At 55.8% G+C, this 25007-nt stretch overlaps 1 protein-coding gene across 1 annotated transcript; it reads right to left on the reverse strand.

The window, feature by feature from the left end:
- Positions 1-531: 531 nt before the first annotated feature.
- PALD1 (phosphatase domain containing paladin 1) lies at positions 532-24129 on the reverse strand. Its single transcript, XM_068196937.1, has 20 exons — positions 23977-24129; positions 16742-16939; positions 16509-16611; positions 16139-16318; positions 15898-16062; positions 15651-15811; positions 15445-15520; positions 14649-14800; positions 14467-14563; positions 14248-14352; positions 11797-11892; positions 11489-11623; positions 9929-10045; positions 9667-9846; positions 8997-9194; positions 8586-8726; positions 7893-7964; positions 7636-7776; positions 3699-3854; positions 532-774 (listed from the first exon to the last, which is right to left on the reverse strand). The coding sequence occupies exons 2-20, from the start codon at positions 16927-16929 to the stop codon at positions 625-627; spliced, it is 2613 nt and encodes an 870-aa protein (XP_068053038.1). The 5' UTR covers positions 16930-16939; positions 23977-24129; the 3' UTR covers positions 532-624.
- Positions 24130-25007: the final 878 nt, after the last annotated feature.

Genomic DNA, 25007 nt, shown 5'->3' on the forward strand with positions numbered 1-25007 from the left:
ATTAACTCCATTTTTCGCTCTTTCCTTAAAAAACAAAGGAAGCCCCCTGGCATTAATTTTGCTTTTATGTCTTTGCTGAGCAGCTCAGCCCCCTCAGCACCACCCTGGCACTCAACTTGGGGAGTGGGACCCCAAAACTGGGTACCACAGCTGCCATTCCCTCAGCTGCACCCACGACTAAAAAGAGGTGGGAAGAATCAACAAATACGACCAAGCCCTAAAAATACCCAGGTTTGAAGTGACTGGGATTTCTGTGAGTCCTAATTCTGGCTGCTGGTGTTTATGGCTCCATATATACATGGAGCCATAAAAATATAACCATATATACTTATGTGTATATAGACATGTACATTTGTGTGTTTATTCACATAAATACACCTCTGTGTGTATAAAAATATAAATCTGTGTAAATGCCGCACTGCCTCAGGGAGAAAGCGAGGAAGGTCTTGATTTTTAATTTACAATATTTTTATTGCGTCCAAAAGAACCCCAGAAATCCTCCCATTCTAAGGCAGCTTTGAGGCTCGCCCCTCCCTCCCCACACCCTCAGATTTGGGGAAAACAGTCTTTTTTTTGCTCTTCCCCACCCCAGAGAAAGCAGCAGGGCTCCCCCCGGGCCCTGCCCTACACGAAGTCCCCGCGGAAGGGACGGGACGTGGTCCCCTGCGCCTGCCAGCGGCCCCGCAGCGTGCACAGGGCTTTGCCCTCCAGGCTCTCCAGCTCCGGGAATCCCAGCTGGTTCAGCACCTCGTAGACCCCAGCCACTGCTGCCACCTGGAAACAGAGGGACAGGGGAGATTGGATCCCCCTCCCACCCCGGGGATGCTTTTGCCATCTCCGGGGGGAAGATCCCCGGCATCCCCCCATGCCAGTAGCACCCCCTTCACCTCCCCCAGCCTCTTCCCAGCCCCAGTTTATCCATTTTCCAAGCCTCTTCCTTGCTGCTGGGGTCAGCCATCACAGGGTTTGTTGGCTTTGGCACCCTCCTGCCAAAAAGCTACAATGGCGCCTTGTTTTCGCTAAAAACGGGGATTATGCAGCGGGAAGGGGCGCCCCGGGGGTCAAAGGCTCCTTGTATCCGAAGGTTGGGTGTTTTTCCCTCCCCTCCAGCAGAAGGGGGGAGTGGGGAGGGGGGGATGGAAACCCCAGGTATGGGAGATGTGGCATTAAAAGGGGCAGCACCTTTTGGAGCTGCACTCAAAGAAGATGCAGCGCCAGAAAAAGAAAGATGCGGCACTAGAAGATGCTCCAGCAAACGGGGGCACAGAGGGCAGGTGTAAATCTAGGTGCTGGAAATGCAGCCCCAAAAGGTGCAGCACTAAAGGATGCAGCCCCAGAAGCTGCTGCTTTAAAAAATACAGCATTAAATGTGCAGCCCCAAGAAGTGCAGCACTAAAGGATGCAGCCCCAAAACATGTCGCACTAAAGGATGCAGCCCCAAAAGTGCAGCACTAAAGGATACAGCCCCAAAAGGTGCTGCTTTAAAAGGTGCAGCATTAAAGGTGCAGCCCCCAAAAGGTGCAGCACTAAAGGATGCAGCCCCAAAATATGCTGCATTAAAGGTGCAGCCCCAAAAAGTGCAGCACTAAAGGATGCAGCCCCAAAAGGTGCTGCTTTAAAAGGTACAGCATTAAAGGTGCAGCCCCCAAAAGGTGCAGCACTAAAGGATGCAGCCCCAAAATATGCTGCATTAAAGGTGCAGCCCCAAAAAGTGAAGTACTAAAGGATGCAGCCCCAAAAAGTGCAGCACTAAAGGATGCAGCCCCAAAGGTATGGCACTAAAGGATGCAGCCCCAAAAGATGCAGCCGCAAAAGGTGCAGCACTGAAGGATGCAATAAAGGATGCACTAAAAGTGCAGCCCCAAAAGGTACAGTACTAAAGGGGTGCAGCCCCAAACCATGTGGCAGTAAAGGATGCAGCCTCAAAAGGTGCAGCATTAAAGGTGCAGCCCCAAAAAGCGCAGTACTAAAGGATGCAGTCCCAAAAAGTGCAGCACTAAAGGATGCAGCCCCAAAAGGTGCTGCTTTAAAAGGTGCAGCATTAAAGGTGCTGCCCCCAAAGGTACAGCACTAAAGGATGTAGCCCCAAAAGGTGCAGCCCCAAAAAGTGCAGCATTAAAGGTGCAGCCCCAAAAGGTGCTGCTTTAAAAGGTGCAGCATTAAAGGTGCTGCCCCCAAAGGTGCAGCACTAAAGGATGTTGCCCCAAAAGGTGCAGCCCCAAAATGTGCAGCACTAAAGGATGCAGCCCCAAAAAGTGCAGCACTAAAGGATGCAGCCCCAAAAGGTGCTGCTTTAAAAGGTGCAGCATTAAAGGTGCTGCCCCCAAAGGTGCAGCACTAAAGGATGTAGCCCCAAAAGGTGCAGCCCCAAAATGTGCAGCACTAAAGGATGCAGCCCCAAAAGATGCAGCCGCAAAAGGTGCAGTTCCAAAAGGTGCAGCACTAAAGGATGCAATAAAGGATGCACTAAAGTGCAGCCCCAAAAGGTGCGGCACTAAAGGATGGAGCCCCAAAAGGCGCAGCACTCAAGGTGCAGCCCAAAAAGCTGCGGCACTAAAGGATGCAGCCCCCAAAAAAAAGCGCCACATTAAAACCTGCTGCGTTCAACCGCAGGCCTCCCGCATCCAGCAAACATCCCAAATCTGCACAAAAGCTGCTCCAGCCGGCGGCGGGCAATGCAAACACCGGCATAACCGGGATGCCAGGGCGGGGCGGGCCCCCCTCCGGCTCCAGCCCCAGCTCCCCTGCCCGGCCGGCCACGGATCAAAGATGCCAATAGGAATTAGCCGGGGAAGGGGGAGAAAAACTCTCTGCACCGTAATAAAAGGAAGAGGTGGAAATGACAAAATAAAAAAAAAAAAAAAACAAACTGAAATTATAGGGTACATCGATAGAAGTAATACAATAAAACAACTAAAATCAGGATTGAAAATAATGAAGATACAGTCGTGCAATAATAAAGTTTAAATAAATACGAATAATTAAAATGTCATAAAAATAATAATAATAGCATTATTAAAATTGCCATATCCCCATCTTCCCCTTCTCCTTCCGTCACTCTCCTTTCACGCAGAAGAACCCCCCAGGCACTAGCACACCCACCCCTGTGATCCCCACACCACCTGTACTACCTCCAAAGACCCTTTTCCACGGAAATTTACACCCCCCCAACATTCCCATTCAAATCAATGTATCCCAAATAAATCCAGCAACTACATCCCCACCAGGCAGGAAATATGGGTAATTTAGGGTCTCTTACCCAGCCTTCCCCCTTTCCATAAGGATCATTTAGGGTCTCTCACTCGTCCCCCATTCCATTTTTCCAGCTGGTTCCCAATCCCCTTGGATATCCAGGGGGATATCCCACCCTCCCATCCCCTGTGCCGCCTGTCCTGCCCCAGGCAGGTTTGGCTGGTGGCCCCCCAGCCCCAGATGCTGCAATCACAACTAAACCCCTGGGAAACTCAATCCAGGGGAAAAGAGCAGGTTTGGGGTGGGAGAGCTCACCCTCCATGTGGTGGGATGCCATCCATCTCCAGTGGCTTTCCACGAGAGCCACCAACCCAGGGAGCAAAGGGAGCACAGACGATGCCCCAACAAGCCAGGAAATCAGATGTAAGGTAAGGATGGGTGCCTGCTTCCCAGTAAATTCCTGTATTCCCAGGTAAACACGAGGTGGCAGCCTGGGAAAGCCTCACCTCACGCATCCAGAGGCTGAAGGGCCTCTGCCAGGAGTCCTTCTTCTCCAGGTGCAGGTAGGCGTTGAAGAGGATGAGGAAGATGTAGCGCTCCAGGTACTGCAGGCTCCTCAGCTGCAGCGTCCGCGCCTCCCTCTCATCCTTGCCCGACTTTCCCTGGAAGGAACAACAGCCTGGCTGAGGCACCTGTGGCACCCCCAGGGGGGCTCCTGCATCCCACCCTCACCCACAGCCCTGGGAGAAGCCTGGGAAGGGCACGGGAAGAGGGAGGAACACTCCGGGGACAAAAATGAGCGCATCCGTCCAGCCCGCTCCTGCCGGGGCTTGGCGCTCCAGGCTCTCATTTCCTTGTGGTTTCTAGAGGGTAACAACATTCCCAGAGCCCAAAAATAGGTGAGGGATGGCTAAATGTGGGGGGCAGGAACAGGAACAGGCAGCCAAGGGTGAACTGTACCCCAAACCACGAGGTTTTGGACTGTAAAGCACTTCCCCAGGGACAAACATCTCCCTGCAAGGCATTCCCACCTGGATTCAGCCTCTGTTTCCAGGGGAAGGGAAGGGAAGGGAAGGGAAGGGAAGGGAAGGGAAGGGAAGGGAAGGGAAGGGAAGGGAAGGGAAGGGAAGGGAAGGGAAGGGAAGGGAAGGGAAGGGAAGGGAAGGGAAGAGAAGAGAAGAGAAGAGAAGAGAAGAGAAGAGAAGAGAAGAGAAGAGAAGAGAAGAGAAGAGAAGAGAAGAGAAGAGAAGAGAAGAGAAGAGAAGAGAAGAGAAGAGAAGAGAAGAGAAGAGAAGAGAAGAGAAGAGAAGAGAAGAGAAGAGAAGAGAAGAGAGAAGAGTTGATGGCCATCACATGTCCCAGTACTATTTTATGTATATAAATTATATGTTTTATATATATTCATGCATTCAATATTGCTATTTATTGCTTTATTAGCCATTGTATGTAATTATACATTAATTTTATTAGTATTGTTGTTGCCATTATTTTAAGCCCTGCATGCTGCCCTTTCTAGGAATTAATAAATACGAATAAATCAGAGCTCTGATCCCACAGGCCACCCCAAAAAAAGCAATTCCTCACTCCAGCTCTGCCCTTGGGAAAAGGTGTCTCCTCTACCTGTGTGTGCCAGTATTTGTAGAAAGCAAATCCTATAATCCTGTTATCTATCCTGGTACTGTACTACCCTATTTATTTTTCATTCTATTATCCTATTGTTTATTATGTTGTTATATTATCCTACTTATTTTTATCCCATTATTTATTGTTTTAGTCTATTATGTTATTTATTTCTCTTCTGTTACTTATCATTCTATTATCCTATTTAATTTTCTCCTATTATCCATTTTTCTTCTGTAACCCTATTACTTCTCATTTTATTCTATGATCCTATTTATTTTTCTTCTATTATCTTATCATTTACCATCTTATTATACCATAATTTATCTTTTATCCCATTATTTATATTTTCCTACATTTTCCTATTTTTTTTCCTCCCAGTTAGGGGTGGGAAGAGGTCGAAACAAACCAAAGCAAGCCTCCAAAACACCTTTCCCTTCTGTTTGTCTTAACCCTGAAAAGCACCTCCCAGAAGGCTCCCAATTCTCATCATTCTCTTCTCCAATCTGCCCATCACTGAGGAAAAAAACCAAAAGATAAATTAAAATTAAAGCTAAGGGCTAAGCCAAATCAAATGGGATGGGTGAATCCCTCCTTATCTTGCCTTCCCACCAGGATGCCAGCCTGGAAATGGGATACAGCTCAGGATCACCCCTGTGCTAGTCCTGACAGCCAAGCAGGTGAAACTCCCCACATGGCCACATCCCCACAGTAAAGGAGGGAAAGCCAAAATTAAATTGAAGTACTTATCCTGAATCAAAGTCAATCAATAAAAATAAATGTGACTACAAATAATTAATAATTGCTACATCTGCAAATAGTTAGATGTCCAGAGGTTTTCTCTCCCAGCTCCCCAAAAAGTGCAGAGGATCTCAGGAAACAGAAGGCAAATCCCCAGGAAGCTGCAGATGTTCCTGGGTGATGGAACATTTTGGTTTTTCTCCCCTCCATTAATCATTGGCGGCTGTGAATTGAAAACACAGATCAGTGGCAGCTGGAGCAAGAGCTGCAGTGAGGAATTGCCAGTGAGATGTGGCACAAACCAGGAATAACACCAGGCCCTGGGCTCTGCCCTTCCAAGGCCCCGTGATACAGCTGCACAGGCTTGAAATATCCCAAATCCGGTTAAAATCATCTTTTTTTGCTTCTTAATCATCGCCACAGAGAGATCATCATCTCATCATCTCCAAGTAAAACAGGGCTGTGGGGCACAGGCTCGGCTGGCCGTGGAGTCCATTCCCAGGGCAGCTCCCCTTCCCAAAGCTGAATTCCTTCCCAAACTCTGAGGAGCCACAGGAGCCTTGGGGGCTGGCAGTGGAGCGGGACAGAGCAGTCCTGCCCTCTGCCGGCTGCGCCTCGCGGGATGGGACGGGATGGGACGGGACGGGATGGGATGGGATGGGATGGGATGGGATATGGGATGGGATGGGACGGGACGGGATGGGATGGGACGGGACGGGACGGGACGGGATGGATGGGGCGGGATGGGATGGGATGGGATGGGATGGGATGGGATGGAACGGGATGGGATGGGATGGGATGGGATGGGACGGGATGGGATGGGACAGGATGGGACGGGACGGGATGGGATGGGACGGGACGGGACGGGACGGGACGGGATGGGATGGGATGGGACGGGACGGGACAGGACAGGACGGGACGGGACGGGACGGGAAGGGATGGGACGGGACGGGATGGGATGGGACGGGACGGGACGGGACGGGATGGGATGGGATGGGATGGGATGGGATGGAACGGGATGGGATGGGACGGGACGGGACGGGATGGGATGGTACAGGATGGGATGGGATGGGATGGGACGGGATGGGATGGTACGGGATGGGACGGGACGGGATGGGATGGGACGGGACGGGACGGGACGGGACGGGACGGGATGGGATGGGACGGGACGGGACGGGACAGGACGGGACGGGATGGGATGGGACGGGATGGGATGGGATGGAACGGGACGGGAAGGGATGGACGGGACGGGACGGGATGGATGGGACGGGACGGGACGGGACGGAATGGGATGGGATGGGATGGGATGGGACGGGACGGGACGGGATGGGACGGGATGGGACGGGATGGCATGGGATGGGATGGGATGGGATGGTACAGGATGGGATGGGATGGGATGGGACGGGATGGGATGGGATGGAACGGGACGGGATGGGACGGGACGGAATGGGATGGGACGGGATGGAACGGGACGGGATGGGATGGGACAGGACGGGATGGGATGGGACTGGGATGGGATGGTACGGGATGGGACGGGACGGGACGGGATGGGATGGGACGGGACTGGATGGGACGGGACGGGACTGGATGGGACGGGACGGGACTGGATGGGACGGGACGGGATGGGACGGGACGGTACGGGATGGGATGGTATGGGATGGGACGGGACGGGATGGGATGGTACAGGATGGGATGGGACGGGATGGGATGGGATGTTACAGGATGGGACGGGACAGGACGGGATGGACGGGACGGGACAGGATGGGACAGGCATGGGATGGGATGGTACGGGACGGGATGGGACGGGACGGGGATGGGACGGGACGGGATGGGATGGGACGGGACGGGACGGGATGGGACGGGACGGGACGCTGGAGGAGAGCAATGCTGGCTGGGATGTGGGATGCAGGCTGCACTCTGAGAGCGATGCAGGACAGCAAGGGACAGCACAGGATCCGAGGGTGACCGCGACCACAAGAGCCCTGGCACCTCTCTGGTGACACACCGGAGAGCTTCAGGCTGAGAAACCTCCCAGAGCCCAGCTGCACCCTCTGGAATTGCCCACGGGCACAGGGGCCTCACCTGGCGGTACGTGCAGATGATGATCTCCCGCAGGTGGTAGTGCATGGGGGTCATGGTCTCACTGACCGTGTCCAGGGCCATGTCCACCTCCTTCTTCATCCGGTGACCGTCAGGAAGGAGCTGGACCACCTTCATCACCACCTGGAGCACGGGCAGGAGCAGCAGGGCCTCAGCAGGAGCCTCCCTGCCTTGTCCCACTGCCCCTCCAAACAAGCAGCTGTGGCTTGAGGGAGCAGAGGGAGAGCCCCAGGACTCACCTCGAACTCCCCCTTGGTGTACTTGGCATCGGGCACACTCACGATTTCCTCCTCGCTCATCTCAGGGATGCCCTGGGGTGGCCAGAGGGGACTGGGTCATTATGGGCTGCACAAAAATGCAGAGCCTGTGCCCAGCCCAGCAGGGCCCCCAGCATCCCCCACCTTGCCTCTGCCAGGCGCAGAACATGAAAATTTTACCCCGGCCCGAGGAGGGAGCCACATGTCTGGATAGACAGAGGGCTGTTCCAGGCCCTGGCACAGGGTGCCCAGAGAAGCTGTGCCTGCCCCTGGATCCCTGGAAGTGTCCAAGGCCAGGATGGACAGGGCTTGGAGGCACCTGGGATAGTGGAAGGTGTCCCTGCCCACAGCAAAGGGGTGGAACGAGATGAGCTTTAAGATTCCTTCCAACCCAAACCATTCCACGATTCCATGATCTCTCCTGCCCTTAACCCTTCATCCTGGGGAAGGAGCTCTCAGGAAGAGGGTAAAGGCTCACCAGGGATTCACCCAGACTTCTGGAGCTCACTGGGAGTTGGGCACAGCAAATGACAACATACAGATGTCCACCCTCACAGTCCACCCTGGCCCCTGCCCACACTGCTTTCAACCCTCTGGCTGTGACACAGCTGCCATGGGCTCTCCAGAGCCTCCCCAGGAACCTCACCAAGGGTTGTTGCAGCCCCTCATACTCACATTGAAGTGCCACAGGGTGAGGACAGCGATGACCATGGCCGTGGTGGTCCTGCCCCGGCCACTGGAGCAGTTGAACACGAAGGCTGCCCGCGAGTCCTCAGCCAGGGCGCTCTTCATGGCCTCCAGCAGCCTGTCAAAGTCCTGTCAGGATGAAGAAAGTGGGTTTTTAGGGATGCAGGCCTTCCTCACCTTGGGGTCCCCCTTTGTCTGACAGCCTCCAGGTTGAACTCCCTGTTTCCAGATCCATCCTTGCCCACCTGAAGGCACACAGCCTCTGCATGCAGCATCTCCTGGGGATGCCCCCCTGCCCTGGCAAGCACCCCACCAGCACTGAGCACCCAAGAGACATTCCTGCACAGCATCAGGGCTGGCTTGGGACAGAGGCAGCAGCACCATCCCCTCCCTGGGTACCTGCTCCTTGGGAGCACAGAAGTCGGGCATGGGGATGCGGCGGTAGGTGAGTCCCTGGCAGGAATTCTTCTGCTGGCTGAATATCTCCTGCGTGGTCAGGCAGCTCTTGAACATCTTCATCTGCTTCTCTGCCTCCAGGTACACCTCCAGCCACTTCTGGCACTTCAGCAGGTCCCCCTTCAGGGCAGCCTCCAGTTTCTGCAGAGGATGGAGAAACCCTCTCTCTAACACCCGCCTCTCCGAATTTTTGCAGGATTTTAATCAATGTTTTTTGATGCAGGTGAACACCCCAAACCATACAACAGGTCCGGGCCACCAGTTCTGCCCAGGTCCCTCTGTGCTTCATGGGAGCCCAGGGAGCATCATTTCCCACCACGCCAGGCAGCTCCTCCGTGCAGCCACGCTGCTGCTGGCAGCCAAGCTCCTCCAGTGCCTGCCTCCCCTGGAAATCCAGCTGGGAACATCCGCTCCCCTTTCCCCAGATGCCTTTTACCCTTGCTCTCAAGTCATGCTATAAATTCTTCCAGGACAGATCTCTGCTTTGCTCTCTTGTTCCCAAAGGAAAACAAAACCAGCAGCTCCAGAGGGCGAGGAACTATGAAAGCCTGTGGAAATCATCCATGAGGGTTCCTGGGAACCTCCACAGCATCCAGCATCTTCCAGAGCTCACCTCCAGCTGCTGGGGCGAGGCAGCAGGCACAGGGATCAGCTCCTCCAGGAGCCCAGGCTCCCGCAGCGTATAGATCTGCTCGTTCCCCTCCAGGACCGCTTCCTCCCGGAGGTTGATCCAGACAATGCGGGAATGCTTCCTCTTGGCATCCGTCAGGTACCGCAGGACGCTGCCCAGGGTCTAAGGAAAGGGTGGCCAAGGGTGATGGGAGGGCTGGGAGCCAACGTGGGCTCCCTGGCCGACGTGGGATCACGTCCCTCACCTTGGAGCCGGGCTGTGCCGTCCCATAGACGGGCATTTTGGGCACCCTTCGGAAGTTGGCCACGCTCATCTCCTTGGCAGTGCTCAGCACATCCAGGCAGAAGCGCTCATCCGCCACCTGGAACAGAGCCATGTCCAGGCAAGGGATGCCCCTTCCCACCCTCAGCTCTGCAGCACACCACAGCCCATGGACCCTGCTCAGAACCAGCCCCCCGACCTTTCCAACAGCAGCATCCAGGGCTCAAAGCCCCTTGGCTGCGTTTCCAAGGTGGGACAGGCTCTTCTTGCAGCACAAAGCACCAATGGCCCCAACCTCCTCCACCCCACCCAGAAACTACGGAGCTGCTGCCCAGGCTCACGTCACAGGATGCTCCAGACACATCCACGTGCACAGGGACCTCTGGCCACACATTTATCCTCATGTGGCTCAGGCTGGAAGGGACTTTAAAACCATCCAGTTCCATCCTTGCTGAGGGTGCCGGCAGGACCTGGACCCAAGAGCCCAAGACACCTGCCCTGCAACAGGGAAACCCTTTGTGAATGCAGCAGGGGGAGTGGGTTGGAGACAAAGAGAACCACTCACCCGACGGTCATGGGGCAACAGAGAGAGTTCATTCTCAAGCCCTTCTGTATAAAGGACATTTGAAAATCCCAGTCTTGGGTAGCTCATAGTTCTGATCTTTTACTCTCCCCAAATCCTGGACCAGTGATATGCTTCCAGCTTAGGAAGGAATGTCATTGGTTGAAGTTCCTGTCAGTCAACCAGGGGCTAGTTTATGGAGCTGACTGAGTTGAATTAATTTGCCCAGTACAAGCCAGCTTGTACTGGGGTATAATGTGGCAACATCTCCTCCTTTATTAAAATTGCAACCTGCTGCCTGTCATCCATCTGCAAGGGTGTTGCAGTAAAGTGGGAAAATTATAAGAAAAAGGCCTCAAAAATCAGGCCTGCTCTGGCCGGCCTGTCATTTCTTCTAAGTCAGGCTAGCCCTTTGCAAGTTCCCATGTCAAAGCAATCCTGGTGTGAGCAGTTCCTTAACATAACAACCTATTCCTGGGTAAAAACAACCAGCACTTGTATAAACTGGTTTTACACAGTTAGATAGAAAAATGAAAACTAGCTGTTACAAACAACTTTTCCTGCAAGTACACACCGGGGGTTTGAGTGAGGGTAACAACTTGTTAATGACTTATAAAAGTAATTGGCAAGAAAGCTACTGACCAACTGGAGTCACACACGAGGTCTGTAAAACTGTATAAAAAGGAGTTATGTGACTAAAGAAGGGGCTTTTTCCACCATGAAGAAGATGGAGAACGTGATTTATTCCCGCGCAAGAGCCCTTTGCAAACTGGGTGACAGGTGACAGCACGGGTTTCATCTGCATGGGACCACGTATCACTGGAGCTGCAGCTTTCACCTCCAGGAGTGGTTAGGCGAGAACTTAGGCTGGCACATCACAGGCTTAGTGGGGCTTTACAGGGGCTCTCCCAGCCCTCCCCGCCTCTGTGAGGGCGAGCACCCCGGGCAGGTGCCACTGCCACCCCTGCAGTGCTCACTCACCAGCACTCGGGCGCCCTTGGTGACGAGCTCGGCGGTGACGGTGAGCTCCGAGCAGTTCATGTCCGCCTGCAGCCGGTACAGCTCCGGGTGCCGGCACATCCACCTGCTGAAGCTGAGGGCAAAGCCCAGGGGGTACTGCCGGCGGGGGATGCACCATCAGCCTGGGCTCTGGTCCCCCTGCCCGCCGCCCCACTGAGAAAACCTGCTTGGAAAACTCAAAGGGGGAAGCCCCCGCCTCCCGCCGCGCAACGGAGCCAAAAAAGAAGAGGGCAAGGAAGGTGGTTTTGGGTTGTTCTGGTGGTTTTTACCTGCTCGTGAAGGTAGTAGTTGAAGGCAATCAAGTAGAAATAGCGCTCGAGGCTCTGCAGAGTCCTCTGGAGGAAATACTCTTTGGTGCTGCTCCCCTGGAAGCAAAGCACAGGGAATCTGTGATGCTCCGTGCTGACCAGTCCTGCAGCCCCCAGCAGACCAGGAGGCTGAGAAAAAGCCCTACAGACACTTTAGATGAATTGTTTTATTTTTTAAACGAAACATTTCAAGTTTCCCGTATTAAATGATTCTCAAATGCATAAATTCACATTTCAGCTCAAAACAAAAGCTTCCCCCTTAGCACAAGGACACACCTGGAGTAGTTCCAACCAGTCCATGCTGTCACATGGACACACTGTCCAGCTGGGACATTCAAACCCAAGGGAATGGGTCTGGAAAACGCAAGGTCCTGCTCCATTCCAGCCACCTCCATGGCCTTTGGATGAAATGCTCAGGCAGTGGCATCCCTTGCGAGAGAGGGCCCCGTGCCAGCCACACACCCTGCAATATCCTTCATTTCCAAGTGCCTCCCTTTTCCATGTCCAGAAGCATCCTGATGCCTTTATTCCTAGTAAACTCTCCTCCTCCTCCTCTTGATCATCACCTCCACAACTCAGGCATATTCTCCACCACAGCTATCCCCAGGAAACTCAAACCCTCGGGATTTTCCGTAATTCAGAAACTTTGGCGGGGGAGTGTTTGTACCTCTGAGCATCCCATCCAACAAATTAACCTGGCACCAGCATAGCATCCACAAAGATCCCCAGAGAGCCTGTTGGAACCCACTTCCCAGGCTAGGATGGAAAACCCTTTAAGATGGGGCTGTGTCCGGGGTCAGCTCGGCAAGCGGGGCTTGCTCATCCCTGACATTAAGTGGCTGACTCATGAATATTTACTTGTTCTCCACAAGAGAAATCCGGCCTGCAGTCATTTATCAAGAGGAAAGGCAGTGGGATTTGCTCTGGAAACTCAAAACAAAGCCTGTGGGGATGGAGCCGTGCCAGGTTTGCCGGCAGCACCGACAGCAGAGCGGTGCTGCTTCCCAAGCACTTGGATTCCTGCAATAAAATCCACCCCAGTGCTCTCACCCAAGGCAAACCTCTTAACATTCCCCTTGAATACCCTGTGGGTGGAAAGGGGAATGATCCACTTGTGTTTCAGCTACGGAAAGCCAGGTATTGTGGGAGTCTGGCTGCTCAAGGTTCACCTGCACCTCCATCACTTGAAGGCTTAAATCTCCATTTCTGCCCCCCAAACCCAGGCAGAAACCCAGAGAAATCATCCCTCCGTGCCCAGAAAAGCCCTTCCTCCCCCCAAAACCAACCAGCTCACCCAGTACCACTTCAGCACAAAGAAGTTCAGGCTGGTTTTCCATGACTGAGCATTATCCCCTCTCCCCTCCTCACCCTCCATGTGCCCCCAGCACATTTTCCTGGCCTCTTGCCACTGTTTAAACCTGCTCTTGCTCCACAAAAACTTCAAATAAACACTCCTTGAGGCTTATTTACGGCAGTCCCCCAGCCATTTGTTTTCCAGGAGTCCAGGATGACACGGAGCAGCTTTCCCCAGCAGGGAAAAGTCAGAGAAAGGCTTCAAGGCAATGGGAAAATCCCCTGTCCCATGCCCAACCTTCCCCTGCTGTACTAGAGAACCTGCCAGCACTCGAGCAGCACCAAATCCACCCTAAAAGGGAACAGGGGAGTATAAAATTCGGGATTTGCCACTAAGCAACAAAAAAGTGACAGTAAATCCTTCTTTTCCCAATGCTTAGTCATTTTCATGGGTTTTTTTTGCCACAGGGCACCTGGTTTGAGATTGCTCTTTGCAACCAGCTCCGGCACTTCCACTCCACGTTCAACACTTAAATGGGAAAATTAATCTCCAAAGAAACTGGGATCAGGGCAGCACTTCCACCTGAGCATCCAACCTCCTTCCATCACCTGGTGAGGAGCCCCCCTGGTTGGGCAGGGAAGACCACAGCTTCCCAGCATGGAAAGCCAGCCTGATGGCTCTTCAAAACAACAGGAAAAAACATAAATCTACAACTAGAAAAGCCTGACCTTGGGTGACTATATTTGCAATGATCCCTCCCAGCTCCCAAGGACTTTTACCATCCAGGCTGATATCGATTTTCCAATTGTAGAGCTGATGAAATCAGGGCACAGGATATTATTTGCCCCCAGGGTCATCGACCAGAAGCAGTAGCAAAGCCCAAAGCAGTCTGTTTCCCCCCAATCCCAGTCTGCTCCATTTTATGGCTTTTAAAACAACTGGGAAAAAAAAAAAAAAAGAGACACTCTACAACCTTCCAGGTTTCATATCGCTGGGAAATCTCCAGCTCACAGGAAGCTTTGGGTTTCCAGAATTTACATTCTTCTCATCCCGGCGCAAAAACAGCTCAATAAATTTCCTGGTGCTGATGGCTCGCATCCGAGCACTCCTCTAATTACCTGGATCTGATAGTCCTCCCCAATCCCTTCCAGCTTCTTCTTGTACTCGTAGATGGCTTCCTTCATGTCGTGCATCTCCGAGCAGGAGGCGATGGCACCATCCACCTCGGGAGGAGCAAGCGGGAAATTGCTCCATAAGCCTCAGATCTGGGGGGAAGCTCCATCCTTCCCTCCCTCCCAGCCACCCCCCCGCTGGAGGGTTCACCAGCACCCCCTTACCTCCTCCACCATCTGCTGGCCTTTGGGGACCATCTCCATGAAGGTCTGGATGACCCGGAGCCTGTCCCTAGGAGATGTCTTAGGCAAGGGGGGGAAGCTGCGGTGGGAGAAGGAGGAAGTCAAAGCAGCCCCAGGGGGAACGGGCATCCCCCCAGTCCCACCCTGGGGGCTGCTCTGCTTACTCAGGCTTCTGGGCAGCTCCTCGGTGGTGGTGGTGGAGGACCAAGGTGCCCATGGCCATGGCCAGGTTGGTCCTGCCCACGCCAGTCTGGCAGCCGAAGAGCAGCGCGGGCGGGGGTCTGCCGGGGTCCCGCAGCAGCAGGCTGGGGCTCTCCTAGGAAGGAGGGACACAGGGAGGGAGGGATGGATGGATGGAGACCCCAGCAGCTTCCAGGAGAGCCAGGTCTGCCCCATCAGTGGCTGGGATGGAGGCCATGCCCAGGCATGGAGGGGTGGGTGGCATCTCCCTTTTGCTCAGGGGATGGGGTGGATGGAGCAGGACAGGACAATGGGTGGCCCACCCACTGCATTCCCCTTCCCAGTGCCCTCCCCATCCACCAGCCTGTCCACCCCACTGGAGGTGTTCCCACAACTCATCCCCAGCCCACTGAGATTTCACCTTCCAGAATTTTAAATTAAAAAAAAAAAAACATAAAAAACAAAAGCAGCTCTGATGTGGAAAACCTTTGCACCAGAGGCAGATCATTCCTGCCAAAGCCACTTAGGGAAGAGCTGCCTGGAGATGGCCAGGGATGGTCATTTCTAGCCAGGGGCAGGGATGAAATGCTGGACAACATGGACTTCTCCAGCAAGATCCTACAGCAAGGGGAGTGGGATCTGCAGGCACAGGCATCCTCTAACAGGCAGAGTTAAGGAAAAGCAGAAGATGCTCTCAGGCAGTCGCGGTCTCTGACACAGCACAGGAGCAAATCCCACCCCAAGGAGGCCCCACAGACCAGGTGCTTTCCCGTTGCTCACCCTGAGGCAGCGGATGAAAGCATCAAACTGCTCCTCCAAAGGGGCTCCCTCGGCAGGCAGGGGCAGCCGGTGGTACCTGCCGGGATGGGGACAGCCCTCGTTAGGATGGGACCACAGAGGGGCTTCATCCCCACCACCACGGGGGATACGTGGCTTAAGGGGCGCCAAGAGCCCTGAGGAGGAGGAGGAAGAGGAGGAAGAAGGACCTGTAGGAGGGCTGGAGGAAGACAGGTCTGCGATAGACCTCGTCGGTGACCTGGATGTCCTCGTCACACTGCACGCGCACGGCGTGGGGCTCGTCCCGCAGCCGCTCGATGTCGTTGTACACGTAGTAGACGCTCTCGCTCAGCTGCGCGAAGTCGCGGATCTACGGAGACGGGAGAAGCCCCGTCACAAGCCCTCCACTGGCCTCTGAGCCCGCGGGACGTGCACCCTTTTCCTGTCCCAGCTCACCTCCTTGCGGATGGCCAGCTCCAGGCTCTCCGCCCGCACGCCCCGCTGCAGGCGCTGCAGGTTCTCATGGAGGTTCTCCTTGCCCCGGGGGGTGTAGGACACAAAGTCCCCCTCCAGCCGCAGGAACACCACGGGCTCCTCACGGACACAGAAGAAGACACATTCCTGCAAATAGCAGGGGAGAGGCTGTCTATAAGCTCTCCTGGCTTTTTTCCACCCCAATTCCCAGCCTCCCACCAACCTTGTGGCCTTCTCTCTGCAGCTTCTGCAGCATGAGCTTGAAGCCGTTGAGGCTGGGCTGCCCCATCCCGAACACGGCGTAACCTCCTTTGGCCTGCCGGAAGTTGGGAGCGCCGCAGCTGCCAGTAGTGTTCAAAACATCTAATTTTCCATATACATCCCTGACCATGAAGTATTTCCCCTGCAAAATATCAGAAGAGTGAAGGTGGGACATCAGTGGACTTGAGCAAGGTGGGCCTTGAACACCGCTGAGTGTAAAAGTGGCATTTTTTAAGTGATCTTGAAAATAAGCCCCACTAAAAATCTCCTGAGGTCCTCAAAGCCCAGGCTGAAACGAGCTGGGTGATGAAATCGGTGGCAGAGATGCTCACCTGCACCAGGTAGTGCTCCAGCGTGGCCTCAGAAATGCGTCCCACCGTGTAGTTGGCCTTCAGCAGGTCATCGTGGATCTGGAACTCCTCCCTGCAGTTGTACCTTCAAGAGCCACGTGCATGCAGGTGGGTAAAGGAAAAAAATAATAGCATAGGTCAAGATCAAAACCAACCCCAATATTTAGAGAAGAAGGTGGAGAAACCCAGAATTTTGGAGGCTGCCGAGGACTTACGTGATGACCACGGGCGCCACTTTGTTGGTGATGATGGACTTGGCCTTGCTGTTGTGGAGCCCCAGGGTCTGGAAGGAGTGGATGCTGAGGGAGTGCTGGTCCTCCATGCTGCCGTCTCCTGGCGCCCGGCTCTCCAGGGGGGACGCCGAGACCGCCTGCTGTGCCGCGCTGGCCGTCGTACCCATCATCCGTGGGCAGCTGTGCCGGGATGGGCAGAGAGCAGCAGGGAGGAAAAGGGGAAAAAAACCCAACAAAACAAGGAGGCAGGGGAAGAAATAAAAGGGAGAAGGAATTTATTTTTCAGCCGCTCCTGATTTAGGATGGGAAAATCCCAGGCAGGCACAGGGCAACCCCCTGCTGACAGCCGGCCAGGGAAGGAACGCTCAGCCAGCCCTTTCCCTCCCGCTCCCACAAAAGGCTTTCTTCCTGCCTGCCATGCAGCTTGCTCCAATGGGGAGGTGAAAGTAGGGCTGAGGAGGGAGGGGGGAAATACAGGGCGAAATGCCGGATCCGGTCCCTAAATTCTGCTGAGTCAGCACGTGGCACTGCACAGCCTGAGCCTCCTCCCCTGCTCTCCCAGCACCCACAAACCTCTCCCCGCACGGAAAGCTCTCGAAGGGAGAGCACATGTCCCTGGGTGTTTGGTCATTCCGGGGGTGTGCCAGTCTGGAAGCTGCCTGTACGGCAGCCGCTCAATCCCCACGCCAGGGGAGCACCCAGGGCGGGCGGGCGCCCCGAAAGCAGCCCCCCGCTTCGCCCCCAGGGAGCTCATCCCTGAACAAGGATGGAATGGAAAGGGCCAGGCCTGGCGGCGGCCAGGAGCATCCCGCCACACTCCAGCGGGCTGGGACAATGAGCCACTGTCTGCGCCAGCCAGGGCCGGATCCCCGCTTCCCAACAAAGCCAGAGATGGCAAAGGGGTAGCCTGGAAAAGACAAAAACTCTGCCCACTCCTAACGAGACAGTCCCCAGTAAAACCTCCTTTGTGCTGCATGGGAATAACCCTGGCATCACCCGAAGGGGGACGGTACCTGCTCCGAGGCGATGCTCAGCGCCGGGAATACTGGGAATGGCTTTAACCCAGCCCTACAAATCCTTCTGCAGCTGCTCCTCCTGCCTTACAGGCAGCACAGGATCAATCCCTTACTGCAATCCCAGCGAATGTGATGCCCCCAGCAGCTGCAAATGCTTCAAGCTGGGGGGGAAAGCCTGCGGAAAATGTGCTATTTCTAGACCACTGTGCCCAGGCACACATTTTCCCCTCCTCCCTATCTTCCTTCCCTGCTCCACGGAAAACTTGTTGCTCTACTGTGAATTTTCTGCACCATTAGGCAGCCCGGTTTCTTTTACACACAAGAGCAGAGGGAGGGGGGAAAACAAAAACAGCTGTTTCAGACCAGTGCCATTTCTCCAAAGTCCCCTTGAGTGTTTCTTTCACATAAACTCTGTGAGGGCAAAACTAAAGCAAAACTAAAAAACTTAAAAAAAAAAAAAAACAAACTAAAAAAAGCTAAAAAAAAATATAGGGAGGTTTTGAGTGTTTCAGAGCAAGCGCTCATAGCTTTGGAGAGTTCAGGCAGCAAGTAGGAATGGGGCATCCAGCCAGGATGCTTTCTTCCCCTAATCTTGCTCAGAAAGGGCGCATCTTTTCAACAGTGGGCTGGATCGATCCCTCTGGGTTTGCTCCAGCCATCCCCATGTTGCAGGATGGAGATTCCACCCCCCACTTTCAAGGCAGGCAGCTCCTCTATTTGCTTTGTTTTTTTCCCCTCTCCACAGACACCCACTTTCACCCTAAAACCCCCAGGGATATTTGCTTTTCCCGACAAACCACACCAAGAAATAACAGGCATAAAAGACGCCGGGCAGATTTGGAAATTGTCTTTCAAACCACAAAATGAACAGAGAGAGGAAATCACATCTCAGCTTCTTCCCTTACTCCCTGCTTAGGTTGGGCAGGCAAAACTAAGCAAGAAAAGTACTGAAATTACCCAAAGTGGCAGCTGAGGGAAGCCAAGGGAGCTGCTCTAAAAAGCCACGGGAAGAGGGAAGTGCTGGTGTTATCCAAATGGGAGCAGCTATTTACTGGTATTGCTGCATCTGATGGGAGCAGGAGGATTTACACCCCCCAGTGCCCACTCTGCAAGCTGGGACACAAACTGGGATGGGTAGGGAAGCAAAACCCTACCCCAGGAAAACAGATAAAAGTGATCTTGGCTGAAAACTTTACCAAACATTGCTGGTGGCTGCAATGGGAAGAGATGCAATGAAGCCACCATCACAGGCCAGCCAAGGGAAGTAGGAGCCCAGGGCCCAGCCTGGCCAGGACCAGCTCACCAAAGGGCTCTGGATCAGCCCAAATATTATTCTTTTCCCCATTGCTGGCTACAGTTGGCAAACACCATGAGATGTTCCTGCACTGGAACGGGATGCCCGGAGAAGTTGTCGATGCTTCTCAAAGTGTTCAAGGCTGGATGGAGCTTGGAGCAACCTGGTCTAGTGGAAGGTGTCTCTGCTCATGGCAGGGGGTTGGAACAAGATGATCTCTAAGGTCCTTCCCACCCCAAACCATTCTGGGATTCTACAGTTCCAGGTTAGGAGGCTGGGAAGCAAGCCACGTGGATTTTACGATGGCATTAGCCATCAGATGGCATGGGTTGGTTTTGAGCATCCCTTCCCTTTCACCACACTGTATTTGGGGGTTTCCTTCCTAGGAGAGAGAGGATGTAGAGACAACATCCCCCTGCACAGCATCCTGGCCTCCTGTCTGCACCTTGCCCTTCTTTTTGGGGACAAACTCCAGAAATCTTCCCCCAGCCAGCAGCTCATCCCTTCACAGACCCCAAAGCCAAGCCTGAGATCAGTCGTGGCCAAGGCTCCTGAACAAAGACCCCATTTTCTCCCCAGCTGCCAAAAGAACCAACACCCTGCACGAGGGCATCCCACCAAACAAACCAGCAGTGTTCCTCCCCAGGTGTTTCGCCAAAATTCAAAGCACTGCCAATTAATTATCCTTGCTGCCTAATGAGAAAGCGGAGCCTCCGGGTGGGCAGGGCAGAAGTGCTTCCCTTCCCCTCCAGACCCTGTTTCAAAACACCCAGCTCTGCCAAGCCTGGACAGGGAATGCCAGAGGAGCCACCGGGAGCATCCCAAGAATTCCACTTGAGCGTGCCAATGGATCCTGTGCGTGCGGACGCCGCAGCCTCTCCCACAGAAGTCACGACGTTGTAACAGTGCTCTGCCCTCCATCTTCCCACCTCTCCCACCCTCCACCCAGCCCAGGGGTTATTCCCACACCCGGGGACCTGGCGAGGACTCAAAGCTGGAGCAAACAATGGACTAAATATAGTGGGAGGTGGTCAGGCTGCAGCTGCAGGATGCATCTGCCCCGGCCACCGCGCCGAGGAGGAAGCGTGCACTTGCCTGGCCGCCTCATTGTCAGCAGGAAATAAATCAAATAAATCCCCTTCCGTGCATCCTCGAGATATTTTATAGCTTTTAAAGCTCCTCTAAATGAAAAGCAAAGCCCTTTGGGAAGAAGCAGCAGCAACGGCAGCATCCTCCTAATGCATCCATCCTTCCTCGGTGCGGGGCAGCCCCTGCGGCTTTTCAGCATGGAGCTGGCATGGATGCATCCTCGAGGGACCATGGGGCACCCCCGGAGCACTGCTGAGCCAAGCAGGGAGGCAGGAAACACCTCAGGCCAGCAGGAAGCTCTGGAGCAGCCGGAGGGGCATCACCGGAGCCCGGAGGAAGCGCTGGAGCTGAGCCCCCCGCCCCAGCGTGCTCTTTAACCCTCTTCTTCAAAAAAAACGTGAAAATTAAATCACACACAAACAGCTTCTCTGGGACAGCCCGCCTGTGCCAGGAGAGATCCCAGAGCAAAGGCTGCATGGGAACCTGTTGTTCCAGGTGATGCCGGAAGGAAGCGGCCCGGCTTCTTAAAAGCACATAATAAAAAATAAAGGTGAGAAATAACACATTTGGAATGTGTTGTCCACCCACCGAGCTGTGAGGGTAAAATAAGGCAAAGAAACAAAATGCCTCAAGAAAAGGCCATGGAAAGGCAACTTTGCAGCAGACAGCTCTGCTTTTACAAGCCTTGACTGATTTATTAATATCTTTAAAGGAGCAAAAGCGATCGCCCTCCATCCTCACGAGCTCCCTGGAGAGCCAGTGGCAACAGCCAAAAATATAACTAAAGAAGCAGCATTTCCTAGAAAGTCCAGAGGTATTTCCCAATCAGGCTGGGATCGGTGCTGCCAATCCCCCCACCGGCATCTGCCGAGCACCACAGGTAAGCATCAGTGGGATGCCTGCCCCCAAATCCAAGCAGGAGCATCCAGGATAACGAGGATCAGGCATTTCACACTCCCTCCCCAACATGCTCCTGTTTTTTGGCAGAAAAGCGAGCGCCACATCCCCATCCTCCATATGACAAACTTGCCTTTCGTTGCTTGATTTAAAACTCCTCACCCCAAAGCCAGAGAAAGCTGTTTGAGACAGGGAATGGAGGAGAAAGAAAGTCACCCCAAAAATGGGGATGCCAGTCTGCTCCCACCACGAGGAGGATACTAGTATCCGTCGGGAATGGTATCCAGGCTGCAGCCCTTCTTCACAAACCTCGTTTGCATTATTAATCAGCATAATTAACCTGCCTTGCTAAGCACAGCCTGGGAGGAATTATGTTCCTGGAAGTGTTGGATGGGGCTTGGAGCAACCTGGTCTAGTGGAAGGTGTCCCTGCCCACGGCAGGGGGTGGAATGGGATGACCTTGAAGGTCCCTTCCAAACCATTCCGTGACTCCAGGATTTTGGAGCCCACCTGTAACTGTGCCTCACACCCCCCAACTTTTAAGGCCTGCTGGCAGGTTCCCTCATGCATCCCACCCATCTCAGGCGTGCTGCTTTTTGGGGAGGCAGGAGATGCTTGGGCTGCTTGCTGTTGAGGTGTGGGGTTTCATCAACGAGCAGCAATGGAAAGAGGAACAAAGCCCAGACTCGGAAGCACCAGCGCTGCCAGTTGTGCCGTCAGCTCGCTGCCAGTGGTTTCAAGGTCTGCGAGCACGCTCGCCTGAAGGGTTTCCTTTCAGTAGCACAAAGAAAAAAAAAAAAAAACAAAACAAAACAAAAAGCCATAAACCACGAAGATAAAGGCTGAGGGCATCTCCAAAGAGACCAGCGACCTGTGGGCAAAGCTTTTGTCCAGCGCCGAACAGTCCCCGGCTTGCCCGGAAGCATCGCAGCCCCACACCCAAACCAGACCTTGCCAAGCTTTTCCCCGCCGGAGGCTCTGCGGTGTGCCCCCGCTGCGGCTGGCAGCGGGGAGCAGGGTGTCCCCAAGGGTGGGGAGCTCAGCCTGTCCCCCCAAGGGTGGGGAGCTCAGCCTGTCCCCCCAAGGGTGGGGAGCTCAGCCTGTCCCCCCAAGGGTGGGGAGGTCAGCCTGTCCCCCCAAGGGTGGGGAGCTCAGCCTGTCCCCCCAGCACAAAATCCTGCTCGCAAGCAGGGATGGCCAGCGCCACGCGGAGCCGGCCGCGGCGTTTTGGGAAGGCGAGGGCTGTGATTTTGTGCTATTCATAGCTAACCACGGCTCCCCTCCCAGCGGGGGAAGGCTGCCGGAGCAACGGGACGGCTCCTTTTACACGGGGCCGCTTTTCCACGCCGGGAAGCGCCGCAGACCGCACCTTTCCCAGGACAAGCAGCACCTTATGCACGCCGGCAGCGTGGCTCGGGATGCAGCAGGACTCGGAGCTCACAGATCTCCTCTCCCCCGCCCCGCTCTCTTAACAAATAAAGCAGAAATCAAGCAAATCCCGGGGGAGTTTCGCTCACAACAGAGACCTGCCCGTTATTTTTAGGCTCCGTGCGAAGACATAATCACTTCCTGCCTTCCAGGAAGGAAACGTCCCACCACCGCTGCCTGGCTGCCTCTTCCTCAGGCAATGCCTGCCTGCTCCCAGCCCAGCCACCCCAAAACCCGCTGTTTTCTCCCATCCAGGGGAGAAAAACGAGCTCGGGATGTGAGGGGTGCCGCGGCCAGGAGCGCCGCGGGAGGACGAGGGGGTGTTGACTCCCCCAGCACTAAGAAGGATGCACCGGGGAAAGGCCAGGGAAGCAGGTCCGGAAAAGTCCGGCAGCCATCGGAAACGCAGCCTGGATGGGGTTTCTGGAAGCTTTCAGCCCCGAGGAGCTGGGCAGGAGCTCAGAGGGAGTCGGCAGCCCTGCTCCCGGGACATCCTGTCCGGCAGCGAGGGTGACTCGGTGCCGCGGGGCGGTGGGAGCCCAGCGGGCCCTGCGCCATCCCCCGCACGTGCCAGCGGGAAGCCCATCCCAGCCTTCCCGCTCCCCTCGTGCTCCCGAAACGGGAGGCTGCCGAGCCAAACCCCAGACCTCGGCTACATCTGCTCCTCTTCCTCCTCCATCTTCATCCCCCAGCCATCCCGCACCTCCCCGCTTCCAGAGCCGGCTCCCCAGGCGGCTTTTGGGGGTGCAAGGGAGGCACAGCCAAGAGATGCGAATCCCAAAACTCGCTCTGGAGCCGCAGCAGGAATAGCCGGCACCGGCAGACAGCCGTGCTGGGCTCCCAGCCCGGTGGGGCTGGCTTCCAGGCCAAAAGAGGGAGAGAAAAGCCCCTTTTAACTAGGAAACGCAACTGCAAAGGCAGGAGAGGTGGGAGGATGCCATCCGCGGGGCGCTTGCTGGGCCTCAGAACTAGTGCTCCATCTATTTTCCAGAGGTTTGAAGCCCAGCCTTGGCTCTGGATAAACCCTCCTCGCCACGGCTGGGGCACCTCGTGGCCACGCTGTGGGGTCTGTGCTCCAGGGGCAAAACAAACCTTCCCCGCATTGTCCCGCCTGCCTTGGCCTGGGGGGCACCCCCTGCCCAAGAAGCCCCCCGAGTGCCCATCACAAACCCCCCCGGAGGGTGGGGGGCACCCTCGAGGGCTGCTCCTGCCGCCTCCATCCCCTTCCCACCGCGCCGGGCCGGGAAACGCATCCCCAGCAGCCCAGGGAGGGGATGAGAGTGGCAGCCGGTCCCGGGGGGACGGTCCGGGGGTCGGTAATGCCCGGCCCCGGGGTGGCGGGAGGCTGCCCGGGATCGGGGACGGGGCGCGGAGCGGGGCAGGATGCCCGGTGCCGGGGGCTGCAGGGGGGGGAACACCCAGTCCCGGGGGTCGGGGGGAGAATGCCCGGCTGGGAGAGGGGGGGACGCCCGGTCTCGGCGGGGATACGGTACCTGGGGGGCTCCGGGCTCAGCTCCCGCGCCGGGCCGGCCGCGCCGTCGGGCGCCCCATGGGGGCGGCGGGAGCGGTGGCGGGAGCGCAGCCCCGCGGCCGCGCCGACCGCCGGCGCCTCGGCGGGGGAGGGACCGGGGCGGGCTCCGGGACGGGGCCGAGGGGCGTCCGGGACCGCCCCCGCCTCCGGGACACGCCCCCGGCACCGCCCCCTGCACCCCCAGCACCGCCGGGACACCGCCGGGCCACGGCTCCGGCCCCTCGGGGACACCCGGCACGCAGCTCCCCCACCCGCAGCATCCCCCAAACACGGCCACTGGCCCCTTAGGGCCCCCTGGCACGCACCCCCATCGTTTCGGGGACACCCGGCACGCAGCTCCCCCACCCGCAGCATCCCCCAAACACGGCCACTGGCCCCTTAGGGCCCCCTGGCACGCACCCCCATCGTCTCGGGGACACCCGGCACGCAGCTCCCCCACCCGCAGCATCCCCCAAACACGGCCACTGGCCCCTTAGTGCCCCCTGACACGCACCTCCATCGTCTCGGGGACACCCGGCACGCAGCTCCCCCACCCGCAGCATCCCCCAAACACGGCCACTGGCCCCTTAGTGCCCCCTGGCACGCACCCCCATCGTCTCGGGGACACCCGGCACGCAGCTCCCCCACCCGCAGCATCCCCCAAACACGGCCACTGGCCCCTTAGGGCCCCCTGGCACGCACCCCCATCGTTTCGGGGACACCCGGCACGCAGCACCCCCCAGCACGCTGCTCCTTCCACCATCTCCTGGTGACAAACCAGAGAGGGGTTGGGACAGAGAGGGGACTGTCAGATGCCACCACCCCAGCCAGGTTTGCAGTTTTGGGGGCATTAAGGCACTGCTGGCACCTCTCAAAGCCAAAAAAGTGCTTTTCCTTCCCAGACGTGGGAGACAGGGATGTGTGTGATGGAAGCCCGGTATCCCATGCAACCCTGCCCTCTGGCAGTTCAAAACCACTCCCCCTCGTCCTGGCACTCCATGCCCTTGCCCGAAA

This window comes from Anomalospiza imberbis, chromosome 8 (genome assembly GCF_031753505.1).
Source record: "Anomalospiza imberbis isolate Cuckoo-Finch-1a 21T00152 chromosome 8, ASM3175350v1, whole genome shotgun sequence".
Taxonomy (NCBI): Eukaryota; Metazoa; Chordata; class Aves; order Passeriformes; family Viduidae; genus Anomalospiza; species Anomalospiza imberbis.

What these genes read in the sequence shown, in the direction of transcription:
- PALD1 (XM_068196937.1), bottom strand. Translation starts at nt 16,929, where the DNA reads ATGATGGGTACGACGGCCAGCGCGGCACAGCAGGCGGTCTCGGCGTCC. An exon ending in TTCCTCCAGCCCTCCTACAG is followed by an intron (nt 15,521 to 15,650) that starts GTCCTTCTTCCT and finishes CCATCCCGGCAG; the next exon opens with GTACCACCGGCTGCCCCTGC. An exon ending in TCACCCTGTGGCACTTCAAT is followed by an intron (nt 7,965 to 8,585) that starts GTGAGTATGAGG and finishes TGGCCACCCCAG; the next exon opens with GGCATCCCTGAGATGAGCGA.